Below are 14293 nucleotides of genomic sequence, written 5' to 3'. Positions count from 1 at the left end.
ACTTCTCCTTTTTCCTCTCCTCAGGAATTTATACATATAGGCATTCTTTTTTTAAAGATAAAAATATTTATGTGTTATAAACTTTAAGCTATTTTGCAACTCGTATTCTTGTTTATCAGACCAATTTTCATGCTACTTATTGACCCCGAAGTAAAGACAAAACTACGAAAAGGGATAGTTTGTACACAGAACACGACTGAAGATTGCCAATTGTAAGAGTACTTTCTATAACAGTTTAAATATGTCCCTTCTACGTAGAGACAGCCAAATAAACCCAAGAAAAGAAACTCATTTAATCATCAATTATATCAGTATATAAGAATCTTGAAGGTTGATTTCGGAACCTGGGGAACTAACAATAATGAATGCTCAAATTATAGTTCGGGGTTACCGTATGATTTTAATATTTTACAAGAGAATAGGAAATAGAAGAGAAAATCAACCATTGAGATTGTTTAATTTGTTTTTCTTTTAACAGTAGAGATTTCTCTATACAACTGATTTTGTTAATTCTTGATTAAGTCTATTCCTATAGTGAATTCATAACAAGTGTTCTTTTTTTTTTTCAACCAAATAGAATTACATAATAAAGCTTTTATATACTCTCTAATTAATCAACATTAACTTCAAGTTTAATCATTTGTGTCCAACATCACTATACAAAGCATTAGACTTTTCTTTTTTTTTACTTTAAATTTCATTTCAGTGGAGGTCTGTGTTTATTCAATAATCAACATTCCATCCAGTTGATTAATTACACATAGAGGTACGATGTTTAACACACGCAATGTTCTACTTAATATAAATTCCTAGGATGTGGTAAATATTGATCACAATCCCATTTTAAATTTTTTGATGACTTTGCAAAGATTTAAAAATTCAAAAAGTTGTCTCTGACGTGTTGTCTGGTTAGAAGGGCGTGACAGTATTAATTTTAGATTTGTTATGCAATAACAAATACAGGTTTTCAAATTGACGTCATAAATCAAAGCCATACACACACTTTTGTTCCTTGTTTAGAAACATTTATATGTTTAGGCATTTTTGGTTTCATTTGGAACATATCTTATTATATTTTCTTGGAGAAAAGGAAGGACATTTAAAAAGATTAATTTCAAACGTTTTAAAGTAAAACATGTTCAAACTTAAATTCAATTGTTTATTTTTCTTTATAAATTATTACTCTTTAATAATAACAGATAATAACAAACAAGGTAAAGTTTTACACAGTAATTAGCATTATTAATCAGTTTAAATGTGAATTTTATGCAAAGATATTTATCCAAAGATTGTACGGTATTTAAAAAATTCAAGTGACATTTTACAACATGTAAAAATACACACAACATAGTTTGAGTTATCTGAAGAATGGAATGTTCGCTGTTCAATTAAAAATATTTTTAAAAATTAACTCAGATTATATAAATAAAAAAAACATTCAACTCTTCTACACCCTTTCAAGAAATCCTCACTTGTACACTATCATAACATAACGTACCATTTATGCTACAGGTTCAATTATTCATCTACAATTAATCTACACCTAGCATTCATAATCATCATAACCATTGACTAGAATCTGTTTTTCGAGTTCCCCGAAGTCCTCAGTTTCTGACTGCCATTTGTCAAAGCGTGGGATGTACACTGACGACGCTCCGGGTCCAGAGTCTGTTTGTTTGGTCTCTGTTTCCTCATCACTCGAGGAATCCAGATCAGAACCGTACCCACTGTCCTTCATGATCTTACTGCTCGTGTAAGTCCGGGCTCTGAATTCCAAGGTAGTCTTATACCACTTTCTACACTCCTCTATATGGTAATCCAACAAAGTCACGAATGTCCGTTCCGGTCGTTTCGGATATATCACCATACTTTCCGAGAAAACCTTCGGTTTTACCCTCGGTTCGTAGTAAGTCTTGCTGACATACCGCTTTTTTGTACAGTCCTTGAAACACACGATTGTATCTTCGTGATTGACAGGTCTTAGCACCGGTTTGAAATCCACTTCTTCGTGGAACCTCTTCATTGCCGTGAAGAAAAGGACGCTGATGTCCGAGTCCTCCCGATAGTTCGGTACTGGGACATTTGTCACAGATTCACTGACTGACTCGGGAATCATGTTGGTTGTTTATACTCCGAGGAAAAGGCAGCTTCAAAAGTCCTTAGGTATTTACCATACACACAATTTGCCTTTTATCTTTATAAATAATGATTTAGTTTTTATGTAGCCGCGGGCGTCGACGGGAAATTTATCAAACCTGAACAGATACGACAGTGCATTTGCACCTTTCTGCTTTACCTTATAACGGCCTGTTCCACTTGGATCAAAACTCCCCACACCAACACTCGATGGAAAACAAATAAATCGTTAGTTCCCCGAGGGCTGATGAAGATGTATATTAATGGTATCCAGGCAAGCCACAAATGACAGGTATAAAATCTGTCCCACCTCCTAAGATAACGAGCCAGATAATAACACGAGTCACAAGAGGGACCCTTATTCAGGATACCACGCCATGTACTGAGACAGGAACCAACGCGATCAATCCGTGTGAAATCGATAAACCAACCAAAAACATCGTTTTTTAATCTCTAAGGGTTTTTAAATGAACATCTTTTTTGGCTGTTTGCTTTCAATATTATTGACTTTCCTCGCTACACTGCACAGAGTTTTCATTAAGTATTAATACCATCTGTTACAATGAAGATAATTGTTGAATTGATTAACTCGAGACTTGACCCAGACTTTGCTGTGGCGATTGTGAGAAATTAATATTTATAATTCATAATCTGGATTGGAATTTATTTCAATACACCGAAACGTCTGTAATCCGTTCTAAAAAGATTACATTCAAATGTCACACTATAGCGTACCAACAACACAGGTATTTGTAGGCCTACATACTTAATAATATACTGACCCCATGTATGAAGCGTAAAGAACAAATTTAATGCAAGATTCCAAAAGATGATGCACAACTCTTTGGTCCGTTCAAATGTATCGTGTTATCACGAATATATATCAATCATTTCAAATTTACAAAAGAAAAAATATTTTATTGCAGCACTTGTAAGCTAATTCAACATTTTCACTTGTACAATGCAAATATTTGCTTCTTCGCTTGAAAAAGACATCGATTTTCATTTTAAACAATATTTAAAGTCCACCTTATCAAAAAAAAAAATGAAGCAAAGAACAAGACATTAAAATGAAATAAATTATTTATACCAATATGATATGGTTAAGTATTTGAACTGTTTTATTCATCCAAATATATGTACATCGTAATATTAGTAGTTTATATCCCAAAGCAACAGGTGAGTTATATCAGAAAAAGGTGACATATTGCAAACACACAATGCAAGCCATATTACTTAACTTATATAAACATGTAATTGTAAACATCCGGTAGGCGTATTGACCGACCTCACAATCCGGAACAGACATGGACATTGTATGGTTTTCTTCTATGGATGTAAATAAAATTAAAATTCTCCATTTGAGAATAATTGATTTATAAAGAATATCCTTTGAAAAGTTGCACTAAAGGAAAAAAAGACAAAAATGTTTTGCTTAAAATTAATTTGGATTAGTAAATAAGTAATCGCTCATTTTGACAAAAAGATTACAAACTTTCAAACTATTATTGAATGTTCTGTTTTTATTGAATAGAGCTAGAGTACATGGAAGAAATATCAAAATTACCAGTATATGATCAATTTTATTTATATAAAAGATTCAAAAGCATAGAGAGAGTGTTGACAGAACCCCTGTCTGTACTAATGAAGAACAAAATCCATAAAACAATGCAAAAAGAAGCAGAGCAAACAGGGGTTTCCAAAACATTGGAGGTGGGATCAGGTGCCATGGAGGAGTGAGCTTCCCCTACCGACCGGTCACGCCCACTGTGTGTTCCTTGGCTTGATCGGGAAATATATAACGGGAAAATCTGCCGTCAACTCAGTGTATAAATAATGAACTAACAATTAATATGGAAAACGTCAGTCAGCGTTTGACTCAATGAAAAATTGTACTTGCTGACAATTTCATTGCATCGACCATAGAACCTAAGAAATGATGACTTTAAACAAGACTGCTAATATTCTAGTTTCATTGACTTGTTTGTCAATAATTTACCTCGTTTTAGAAATTGTTCATACGTAGAGCATGTTCTTGCAAAAAGAATTAACTGAGTTTATATAAACTCCGTATGCAGGCAATGAAGGTATATTGCTGCATAAGCAAGGGACGTTGACGATTGAAAAGTTAAATTCATCACGTTTATCATAGAGTTTGGTTCTTAGATAACCATGAACATCTTTTTCAAGTAAAATATCCAAATATGAAACAGATGTGTCAGACACTGTGGTATCTTTTATTTCAAGCTCACTGGGATATATCATATTGCATAAGAATGGAAATTACCATTGGTTATTGACAATACGTCGTCAATATCTAAATATCGATCTGGAGACCATTGTAAGTGTTTTCTTCTTTTTACATAGAAGATTTTGGACCAATTCTGTTTCACATGAATACAAAAATATGTCTGCTAATATTGCAGCGCAATTAAAGTAAAGAAAAATACCAGAATATTATTCAAAGGTGCTGTAAACAGCTCAATGTATGGCGTTTCTTTTTGGTCTTAGAAATTTTTCCAAGCACCTTGGGATAACTACTCTGGTCTATTGCATAATCAGACATTCAATAATTGTAAATTAATGAACAACAGTACACCAATCATAGATGTTATAAACTACAGTACTTTCATGTTTTTCTTATGTCGATACCATATATCCCGGTGAGCTTGAAAATGAAAGATACCACAGATCGAGTCTGGCACATCTATTACTTGTTTAGATATTTTACATGAAAGGAACGTTGATGGTATTCTAACAACCAAGCTTATTGACATGGATGACTTTTAATTGTCAGCTTCCCTTACTTATGCAGCAATATACATTCAACACCTGTATTAGGGGTTTATATCTCTCAGTCGATTCGATACGCAAAAGCGTATTCTACTTATGAACAATTTTTAAAAAGGAGGTAAATTATTGACAAACAGGATATCATCAGTCTTGTTTAACGCCATTATTTCGCAGTTCTATGGTCGAAGCAATGACCTACAATATTTTTAAAATAAATCCTGTAAACAATTAGAATTGTGAACAGAACAAAAATACGGACCCCTTTATACATCACAGGTAGGATCAGGTGGGTAGCAGTAAGAAGCATCCTTTGTTGCTCTGTCACATCCACAGAGAACCATCTGTATTCAGATAAAATTAGCAAAAATCAATGAAAAGAGAATGAAACATGTAGTGTCAGTAAAAATATAAGGCAATAATAGGATGTAATTATAAACAAGTTTTTTTGTCAACCATTGAATGTGTGAAATACATCAACCATTGCTTCAAAACATTTTGATTACCAAAAAACTTCACCATCGCCTGGACACCGAGTATCTGATACATAATCCCCCATCGTGTTCATGTTCTTCTTTACCCTATCACTATAGTCCCGGTGGGCACGTTATTATAGGTGACGTAAATATAGTTAAACTTAATGAGGACCTTCGATAACTTATTTTAAAAGGTCCTAATTATAGGGAACCCCGATCCTTCAACTGGCGTTGGAATTTCATAAATGTTATGGATTCCGTTTAAGATTACGCCAGACGATGAGCCAGATATGAAAAAGAAGACGTTAAATGTATCAGAACCAAGCTGAAATCGCGTATTAAAAGATTGAGGGGCAATATGAAAATCATCCTTCTGTGTTCAATAATCCAGAAGTGAAAAAAGAATTAGATATATTACATGATCAGTACGTACTAGTCCCTGCTGACAAAGCAGGTAACAATATGGTCTTTTTTAGAAGAACTTGGATTTAATTCTACAAGTTGTAATCCAACTTATACATGTACTCATAGTTCCCTTTCTAAGGAAGAAATTCTTCAAAACCATATGTCGGATTTGAATATTTTTAAGATCCCAAAGAACCTAAATGATTTTGAAATACCATATATATAGATATTGGATTCTGAAACTTCATAAGAATCCTTACAAACAAAGATACATTGCGGGTTCCATCAATTGTTCAACCAAACCTCTTTCTTATTCCTCACTAAGATATACATGTAACAGTAGTGAAGGAGAAATTTCAAGAGTACTGTCCAACAATATATTCAAGAAGTGGTGTGAATCCGATGTGGATACTCAAAAATTCCAAAGAATTTTGGTCAATTTGAAATCACAAGGTTTTTCCAAAATCAAGAGCTTAAAAACTTAAGACTTTTCAACTTTTTTCCACCATTCCAAACGATAAATTAAAGTACAGGCTTTTTGATATTATTCACAGCTGCGTTTTCAATAAAAATGGAACTCGAAAATTTACTTATCTTTTCATTGGTCATTTGCAAAATTATTTTGTTAAAACACATACTGACTGCATACACAAGTACTCTGAAGTTGACATAAAAGATGCTTGAGTGTCTGACTGGCAATATCTACCGGGAAGGGGGGTGTTTAGAGACCAGGTCTTCCAACAATCAATTGGAATCCCCATAGGTACCGATTACATCCGTTATTAGCAGACCTATTTTTGTATTCATATGAAGCGGAGTTTGTGCACAATCTTATATGTAAAAAGAAGAAAACACTTGTTGTGGCCTTCGACTCAACATTTAGATATATCGACGACTTACTGTCAATTAACAATGGTAATTTCTATTCCTATGTCGATACGATAAACCCCCGTGAGCTTGACATAAACGATACCAGAGAGTCTGACACAACTGTTTCATTCTTGGATATTTTACTTGAAAAAGACGTTAATGGTAATCTAACAACAAAGCTCTATGATAAACGTGATGAATTTGACTTTCAATTGTAAATTTCCCTTACTTCATCACCTGCATACGGAGTTTATATATATATCTCAGTTGATTCGATGCACAAGAACATACTCTACGTATGAACAATTTCTAAAACGAGGTAAATAATTGACGAAGAAGTTGATGAAACAAGAATATCAGCATTCTCGTTTAATGTTATTATTTCGTAAGTTCTATGGTCGATACAATGACATTGTCAGCAAATACAATTTATCATTGAGTCAAATGCTGACTGACGTTTTTCATACTAATTGTTAGTCCATTAGTTATACACTGAAGTGACGGCGGATTTTTCCATCATTTCCCGATGATGACAAGGAACACACAGCGGGTGTGACCGGTCGTCAGGGGATGCTCACTCCTCCATGGCACCTGACCCCACCTCTGATGTTTTTGAGGCCCCTGTTTGCTATGCTCCTGTTTTGTATTGTTTTATGGACTTTTGATCTTGGGTGCTGTTCGGTATCTCCATATGTTTCATATTAATGTTGATTTAAACAGATTTGTTGAAAGGCTGGTAACGTAAACTTGTATGTCAGTATATTGTCTTAGTATAAAAATTGATCGAATTCAGAATATACTCGTGCATACCAAAATCGGTTCAATGGGAGAAATAAATACATAATGCAGTGATTCCGAAATATTACTTTATAAATATAAGGAGTATTGAAAAGCATTCTGCAACCCCCTTTTATTAATATAAACTTTAGATGTTAGTTGACCATTAACGTTTTTAGATAATCAAACATCCAAAAGATTGGCAGACTATTTTGTTCGTGCGTAAAAGCAGAATGGTTTTTTAACAACTAAATTTTGTTAATGACTAATTTCGAGGTATAAAAACACTTATACAGTGTACATGTACGAGGGCTGTTCAATAAATAATGTCCTGAACTATATGACAAACATTACAGATATCGTATGACATCAAACTTGACTTTCTCTGATACTTGAATCTTTCGTGAATTCATAACAGTTTATGTGACCACTTTTCATGTCATAGTTTCATCATGAGAAGCTGGGAAACAAGGGTTTTTCGAGACACTGCATTATAAATGAATGGTAAAGAATCAGTAAACAAGAGTGAAAATAAAAGCTTCATTAAAGCTGCCGTAAAACTTATCAAAAATCCCAAAGAAATTAACTGAAATATTCGACATTTAGAGCAACCAATGTCTGTTTTATAGACAAAAGAGCAGGTGGATTCCAATGATTAAAAATTATATAATGGGAATCAAAGATGGGTACCCTCCTTGCCAACAAAAATTATAACAACTTATGTACTGTTCGATAAATTTCAACAAATAATATTTGATGATGTATGATTGACTTTAAGACACATAGCAAATTTGATAGACATTACATCGGGGGTAGTTTACACTGTATTTAAGAAACGTTTGACGGTAAAAAAAGCTTGATACTCAAAGGTCATCCTATATTTTGAACAATGAGTGAAAATGACAGCGTGTACGAAATTCTTAACAATTATTTTAAAATATCAGTAATTGTAGTTATCCATGTTTGTTTTATTTTCAAACAGATATTAGAACATGAATCTATTGCTTAAAAACCTAAAAACAAAATTTACCATAAGATGTACTTGATAAAAACGGCGAATGTTTGAAAAGTACACAAGTATGCAAGAGCACAAAGACAGATTTATATGTAATTTTCTTTAACATTAGTGGTAATGTTGTTCAAAATCGTTTACAACAGACAGTTTAATTTCTGGAGGAGTCTAGAGAGCACTTTTTTGGCCAAAAAATCAAAAGGTTTATTAGAGGAAGGACCCAGAATCAGGAATCCACTACATTGAATTTCTTCAAGACAGCGTCCAAACCCGCATGCCCTAAAGAGTAAAGGAGTTTGAGGGATAAACAGAAAGTTAATGTTTTTTCACATTAACAATATTTGCAAGATCTTTGACCTTTTGACTTGTTTCTATTTCCAAACTTGGAAAAAATACCTTTCAGAAAGAAGAAACAAGTCCGGGAAATCATTGGATCTGCCATTTTCCAGTATACTGAGGGACATGCCCAAATGTGAGTTCTACAAACGATCAGAAAATGGATAAAAATGTTACGGACATGTATTTTACTTAAAAGAGATTAATTAATAAAATCATGAAGAATAAATAATTGAAAAGAGTCTTTTACTTCTTTCTGAGCACCGAGGACATTATTTATTGAACAGCCCTCGTATATAGTTATTTTTTTATTGAAGAAGCTAGCAGTTGTTTGTGATATTGAAAAAGGAGGGTACTTAGAGGTTGGTCGTATTTTAAGAATTACATTTTAAAGGATTTTTTTAAGCTAGAAAAAGCTATATTTTAAGTTTACCACGGATAAAGTTATTTTTTGTAAAAAAAAAAAATATGCCCTTCTTTCACTTTGAGTTATCTTTCTTTCTTCATTCATGTATTTCGACATTGACTTGAATTTAAAAAAAAAAACCTTCTCGTCTATGATAAACTTGTAAATCTGATTGATCCAGCGATACATTTTTCGAATTTTTTGTTGAAGTTTTTCACAGTCTTTAACAAAAAATATTTGAACAGGCATCAGGACAACTGGACAACGAAACAGACTAAATCAATATTTTTATATTATTTGGTATATGTAGAACGTTTTAGATACCATAAATAAATAAAACTCTGATTTGAAGAGAAGAAAACATTTTTTTAGAGAATAAACATTCAATTAATTAGATGTAAAGAGTGAAAACAACGAATAGTGATCCATCGATAACAAAATAAAAACAAGAGGCCCATGGGCCACATCGCTCACCTGAGAAGCTCTGACCATTCTGTTCTTTACCAGATTTCCCCCTTCCTATACATAATGCATCCCCACCCTACCCCACTGATCATAATTTAGACATTTTGAAATCTACACTACCCCATGATCCTTCCATGGGCACATATGTTTCAGCTTTTTTGGCCCAGTGGTTCCTGAGAAGAAGATTTTCAAAGATTTTTCCTATATATTTTTATGTAAAACTTTGATTCCCTATAATGGCCCACCCTTCCCCCGGGGGTCATGATTCCTACAATTTAGAATTTTTTTTTTTTTTTTTTTTTTTTTTAATTTTATTTTTTTAAACACAATTCATTTCATACAGAATATTCATAATTAGTTATTGTTACATAATTGTGTATTTTTACATATATGAGAAAGAGAGAGAGAGAGAGAGAGAGAGAGAGAGAGAGAGAGAGAGAGGGGGGAGGGAGGGGGAGCAGGAAGAGAGTGAGAGTAGAGTAGAGAGAGCTAGAAAAAGAGTTGGTTCCACCTGTTCCACTGAGTGTCAAATTTTTCTTTTTCACCATTTTTATATGATATATATTTTTGTGTTTGGTAAAATTGATTTAAATGTGATATTGCATAGTGCACATTTAGAGGTTTTTCGGTACATCTAGAAGTATAAATATAATATTTTAGCCATAAAACTATAATATTCGCTATTTCGCTATTTTTTCCTTTAATGCCTAAAATGAAGTTCTTTTTGGTTATGGGCAACTGGAGATTTCTCTGTTGAAGATGACATTCAAAATTTTCAAGGAATAGTTGTACAAAATCACATTCCCATAGGATATGTTCAATTGTCTCTACTTCTCTTTGACAAAAATTACACTGTTTAGAATCTACCCTTCTGATTTTGAATAACAATTTAGAATTTACACTAGCCCAGAATGCTTCCACATAAGCTTCACTTTTTCTGGCCCAGTGGTTCTTGAGAAGAAGATTTTTCCTATATATTTCTATATAAAACTTTGATTCCCAATTGTGGCCCCGCCCTTCCCCCGGGGGTCATTATTTGAACAATTTAGAATCTACATTATACCAGGATGCTTCCACATAAGTTTCAGCTTTTCTGGCCCAGTGGTTCTTGAGAAGAAGATTTTCAAAGATTTTTCCTATATATTTCTATGTAAAACTTTGATTCCCCATTGTGGCCCCGCCCTTCCCCTGGGGGTCATGATTTGAACAATTTAGAATCTACACTATACCAGGATGCTTCCCATTGTGGCCCCGCCCTTCCCCTGGGGGTCATGATTTGAACAATTTAGAATCTACACTATACCAGGATGCTTCCACATAAGTTTCAGCTTTTCTGGCCCAGTGGTTCTTGAGAAGAAGATTTTCAAAGATTTTTCCTATATTTTTCTATATAAAACTTTGATTCCCCATTGTGGCCCCGCCCTTCCCCCGGGGGTCATGATTTGAACAATTTTCCTATATTTTTCTATATAAAACTTTGATACCCCATTGTGGCCCCGCCCTTCCCCCGGGGGTCATGATTTGAACAATTTAGAATCTACATTATACCAGGATGCTTCCACATAAGTTTAAGCTTTTCTGGCCCAGTGGTTCTTGAGAAGAAGATTTTCAAAGATTTTTCCTATATATTTCTATATAAAAATTTGATTCCCCATTGTGGCCCCGCCCTTCCCCCGGGAGTCATTATTTGAACAATTTAGAATCTACTTTATACAAGGATGCTTCCACATAAGTTTCAGCTTTTCTGGCCCAGTGGTTCTTGAGAAGAAGATTTTCAAAGATTTTTCCTATATATTTCTATGTAAAACTTTGATTCCCCATTGTGGCCCCGCCCTTCCCCCGGGGGTCATGATTTGAACAATTTAAAATCTACACTACCCCAGGATGCTTCCACATAAGTTTCAGCTTTACTGGCCCAGTGGTTCTTGAGAAGAAGATTTTTTAATGACCCAACCCTATTTTTGTCTTTTCTTGATTATCTTCCCTTGCGAGGGGATATGTCCCTTCATTTTAACAATTTCCCTTCACCCAAGGATGCTTTGCACCAAGTTTGGTCAAAATTGGCCAAGTGGTTCTTGAGAAGAAGTTGAAAATGTGAAAAGTTTACAGACGGACAGACAGACGGACTGACAGGCAGACAGACGGACGGACGGACGGACGACGGACAAAATGTGATCAGAAAAGCTCACTTGAGCCTTCGGCTCTGGTGAGCTAAAAAATTAAACAAAACTAAATCTACAAACAATACGAATCTGTGAATATGGCATTAAAACACGACCCTAAAAATTCAAGAGGTATGATCAGTTGCCTAGGACAATGCATCATCTAGGGTTAAACCTACCTTGGGATGCCTAGTCATTGGTCATTTGCAAAATTATTTTGTCAAAATTCTGATTGTACACACAAGTACATTGAAGTTTACATCAAAAAGATGCTTTAGTCTCTGATTGACAATATCTGTGTGGTTTTCGGAAACCAGGTATTCCGACAATTTATTGGAATTCCCATGGGTACCAATCGCCCCCCCCCCCATTTAAAGCAGACTATTTTTATATTCAAAGAAGCAAAATTTGTTCAAATTCATGTAGATGAAAAGAAGAAACACATTTGCTGTGGCCTTCAACTTGAGATTTATATATATTTACGACGTATTGTCATTTATAATTAACAATGGTAATTTTCATTCTTTTGTCGATACGATACGATATATCCCGATGAGCTTGAGATAATAGATACCCCAGAGTCTGACACATATGTTTCATATTTGGATATTTTACTCGAAAAGACGTTATTGATAATCTAACAACCAAGCTCTATGATAAACGCGATGACTTTAACTTTTCAATTGTCAACTTTCTTTACTTATGCAGCAATATACCTTCCTCACCTGCATACGGTGTTTATATATCTCAGTTGATTCGCTCCGCAAGAGCATGATCTATGTATGAACAATTTCTAAAACAAGGTAAATTATGGACGAACAAGTTGATGAAACAAGAATATGAGCAGTCTTGTTTAAAATTATCATTCCGTAAGTTCTATGGTCGATACAATGACCTTGTTAGCAAATACAAATTACTAGTATTAGCCTATTGAGTCAAATGCTAACTAACGTTTTTCATACCAATTGTAAGTCTATTATTTATACACTGAAGTGACGACGGATTTTTCCGTTATTTCCCGATCATGACAAGGAGCACACAGCGGATGTGACAGCAGGGGATGCCTCTTCCTCCATGGTACCTGCTCCAACCTCTGATGTTTTGGAGGTCCGTGTTTGCTCTGCTCTTATCTTATATTGTTTCATGGACTGTTGATCTTGAATACAGTTCGTTTTCTCCATATATTTCATGTTTTAGACAGAATATTCCATAGTTAATTTTATAACAGAAATGCCTTCCGATTAATATAAAATATACCAGTCATATTCCTGAAATCTGACGAGTGGAAATTTTGACAAGAAAAGAACAAAAAAACCTACGTTTACAGTGTGTCAGACAAAAAAAATTACTAGAGTTTTTCCTATGTCAAATACTTATTTATATAGTAATAATCTGCTGTCTCCTGTATACGATGTTTTTATCTCGAAATTTGTTCGATACTCAAGATACTTGGAGTAATCGTAAACTGATAAAGTTACAATGGTTCAACAATTTTAAAGACATATTGTAAATTCTGTTTGTAACAAATAATCTTAGAAGTCCTTGATTTTCTTTTGGTCTATTTTTTTTATTTTTATAGAGGATAACTTTATAGAACTCCGTATAAAGAAGCATTTCATCCATAACTATAACATATAATATATAGTTTGAACAAATGGCAGAAAAGCTAAAACATAGTAGACTATATTTAGGTGTTTGAATACATCCACACTATCTTTCATGCTGCAAATAAACTGAACTAATTATATCAGTGAAATAGGAGACTATATTTAGGTGTTTGAACATATCCACACTATCTTTCATGCTGCAAATAAACTGAACTAACTATATCAGTGAAATAATTCCTTCTTTCATCATATTAATTTCTTGATTTTCATAATTCTAAATCAATTCTTTCTATTGTCATTTCATGACTGGTTTTAAAGGAAACAGAAACACAAGTTTACCCAGGTACAGAGTTAACGAATAAAAACATGTAGCTGAAAGAAACGTTGGTAAAAGCTTATAATAAAGTTGGAAATGTACTGATTAAAGATGGAATAAACCAGTTGAACAGACTAACTAACCAGTTGAACAGACTAACTACATCTAACAAACTTGAAGTTGGAAAAGCCAACTTTAAAGTTGGAGTAACCAAGTCAAAAAGACATAAGGCAGTACATCCGTAACACAGGACATTAAATGCACAATTTCAATCCGAACCGGTCTTAATTGAGAATAAATTGACAGTAACATCCAGAAAAAATTGTTAAGCCAAGTGCAGAGATAATGAAGGCATTTCCAAAACATGATTTGTTAAAATCCAATAAAACATTTTCGTATTCACTATGAAAATTCCAGGGCATTGCAGATGTTAATATCAAGTCAGGATGGCCGAGCGGTCTAAGGCGCTGCGTTCAGGTCGCAGTCGGGTTCTCCCGGCGTGGGTTCGAATCCCACTTCTGACAATATTTTTTTT

At 33.9% G+C, this 14293-nt stretch overlaps 1 protein-coding gene and 1 non-coding gene across 2 annotated transcripts; one reads left to right on the top strand and one right to left on the bottom strand.

Moving 5' to 3' along the window:
• Positions 1-1192: 1192 nt before the first annotated feature.
• On the bottom strand, positions 1193-2628 carry LOC134263811 (refilin-B-like). The gene has a single exon (XM_062746190.1). It carries the CDS (start codon positions 2114-2116, stop codon positions 1544-1546), a length of 573 nt encoding a protein of 190 aa, XP_062602174.1. The 5' UTR covers positions 2117-2628; the 3' UTR covers positions 1193-1543.
• Positions 2629-14198: 11570 nt separating this feature from the next.
• On the top strand, positions 14199-14282 carry Trnal-cag (transfer RNA leucine (anticodon CAG)). Its single transcript has one exon. It is a non-coding gene; the product is annotated as a tRNA-Leu (tRNA).
• The last annotated feature ends 11 nt before the right edge of the window (positions 14283-14293 follow it).

The sequence above is a fragment of the Saccostrea cucullata genome, unplaced genomic scaffold (genome assembly GCF_032062105.1).
Source record: "Saccostrea cucullata isolate Sc308-1 unplaced genomic scaffold, CSIRO_AGI_Scuc_v1 ctg876, whole genome shotgun sequence".
Taxonomy (NCBI): domain Eukaryota; kingdom Metazoa; phylum Mollusca; class Bivalvia; order Ostreida; family Ostreidae; genus Saccostrea; species Saccostrea cuccullata.
Note: the sequence above shows the minus strand (reverse complement) of the source record. Positions and strands in the feature narration are given on the sequence as shown.

Excerpts from the sequence above, each read along its gene's own strand:
- LOC134263811 (XM_062746190.1), bottom strand. The coding sequence starts at position 2,116 with ATGATTCCCGAGTCAGTCAGTGAATCTGTGACAAATGTCCCAGTACCG.